Source organism: Eleginops maclovinus, chromosome 10 (assembly GCF_036324505.1).
Source record: "Eleginops maclovinus isolate JMC-PN-2008 ecotype Puerto Natales chromosome 10, JC_Emac_rtc_rv5, whole genome shotgun sequence".
In the NCBI taxonomy this organism is placed as follows: domain Eukaryota; kingdom Metazoa; phylum Chordata; class Actinopteri; order Perciformes; family Eleginopidae; genus Eleginops; species Eleginops maclovinus.
This window is the reverse complement of record NC_086358.1, coordinates 6746323-6748134: the sequence shown is the minus strand read 5'-3', so window position 1 is coordinate 6748134 and position 1812 is coordinate 6746323. Positions and strand designations below refer to the sequence as shown.

Below are 1812 nucleotides of genomic sequence, written 5' to 3'. Positions count from 1 at the left end.
ATTTGTCCAGCAGAGAGCGCTCCAGCTTTCAAAGTATTCAGCCCACCTCTTCTCCTGCACCATGAGAGCTGTGATCATCGGTCAAAATAAGTTCTTCCTCATTTTGTATATAGTTTCTTCCATGGTTTGTTTAAATGTTTCATTGAATTCCAGACGCATGTCAGACTCAGACAAACAATAGAAACTTGCATCATGTTTATTTTCATTCAGAATTTCTCTCTCAACTGATACATAGACATGCGTGGTACAAAAACAGAGAAATGTACTCAACATCCAAACAGTACAATCAGATAATTTATTATTAGGTCTTTAAATATATCAGAAATAAACCACACACACAATAAATAATAAATAAATTACATAATACTACCCTTAGAAACAGTTTGAGGAGCAAAAGCTACTCATTAAATAAATAAATTAAAGTCCCCGGTCAATAAATAACACATTTTAAGACTATAAAGCTATTAACGGTCCAATGAGAACTGAGGACTGACCATAGCATTCAGACCCATTCCAAAAAGATCCTCAGAGTCCACGTTGAAGTTCCTCTCATTGTCTGGTGTCTGTTCAGGCACACTCTCCCGTGCCAAAGTATTCCTAAGGGGTAGGAATCGAGTGAAGACTGTGCGACGATCTGGGGAATGTCTTGGTGCAAGAGACACAGGAAATCCATGGTGTGAGGAAATTAGACGAGTGTATCCATCAGCCAGCAGCAGTTCTCTGAAGCTGCAGTCATCCTCTGAGTAGAGCCCCTGAAACAGACAACAGATATTAACCATCATTCAACTACAAAAACCGTGGAGTTGTGGGGGGAAATAGTTTGTTTGCTTACCTGCCCCCTCAAATGACCTCCAATGTCCATGCAGAGAAACAGAGATGAGGACTGTCCCTTGATGACAACTTCACCTGTTTTAACTGATTTCAGCTCTAGCACACCTGAAACACAAAGACATAAATACACATGACTTTTCTGGACCTCAAACTATCCCATGAGGATGTAAATATCCTCCCTTAACATGCTCTCTTTCTGAGCTATCTCCCAAATACTTACTGTGAAGAGTCTGAGCATCACTTCCTGACACTCTCCCATCCGGGGTCATCTGCAGATACATCCCTCTTCTGTGATTATCTTCAACATGAAGGAGGAAGGAAGGAAGAAATTAGCATAATGGAGAATATAAGAGCAGCAATATTTCATCAATATGCTCATTAAATCCACTGTTGTATAAATACCTGTGTAGAGATGTACCTCTCTGACTTGATTATCGAAGGATAATATTGGGTTGGAGTCAGTGAGATAAAATGACAGAGAGAAGTGAAGTTGAACAATTAGGAGAAAAGAAGACAGGCAGGAGAAATACTTGTGTTGAAAGCAAAACATTTGGAAAAAGTTTCAGGAGGATAAATAAGGAATAAAAAATAAATAAATAGCTAAATAAAAATATGAAATAGCTTATAAATATATGGCGCTGCACAAGCAAGTACTTTTTGTTAAAAAGGAGCAAGGTTTGTGCCCTTTTATAGGAGTTTAAAGAAGGAGGTCCTACCCCCTGAATGTGTGAGTCAGACATTTCTACATAATGAAAGTGTGATTTAACGCTGAGAGGAAGACCTGTGTTTAAACTCTATGTATGGGCTTCTTCCTGCTTTTTACTGTAAGCCTGGCCTTTAAAGTTGGGTATTTGGAATTGGAAGTCAAGTGGGATTAAATTCCTCTGGGGCAACTATCACTTGAATCCAAAGATTTATGTATTTGATGTTTTAAAGTGTTTCCAGTAATTACACCCCCCCCCCCTTTTTTTTTAAGCATGT

The 1812-nt window shown here is 38.6% G+C and overlaps 1 protein-coding gene across 1 annotated transcript; it reads right to left on the bottom strand.

Moving 5' to 3' along the window:
• Positions 1 to 224: 224 nt before the first annotated feature.
• fgf21 (fibroblast growth factor 21) lies at positions 225 to 1476 on the bottom strand. Its single transcript, XM_063893711.1, has 4 exons — positions 1234 to 1476; positions 1052 to 1129; positions 833 to 936; positions 225 to 752 (listed from the first exon to the last, which is right to left on the bottom strand). Exons 1-4 carry the CDS (start codon positions 1379 to 1381, stop codon positions 465 to 467), a joined length of 618 nt encoding a protein of 205 aa, XP_063749781.1. The 5' UTR covers positions 1382 to 1476; the 3' UTR covers positions 225 to 464.
• Positions 1477 to 1812: the final 336 nt, after the last annotated feature.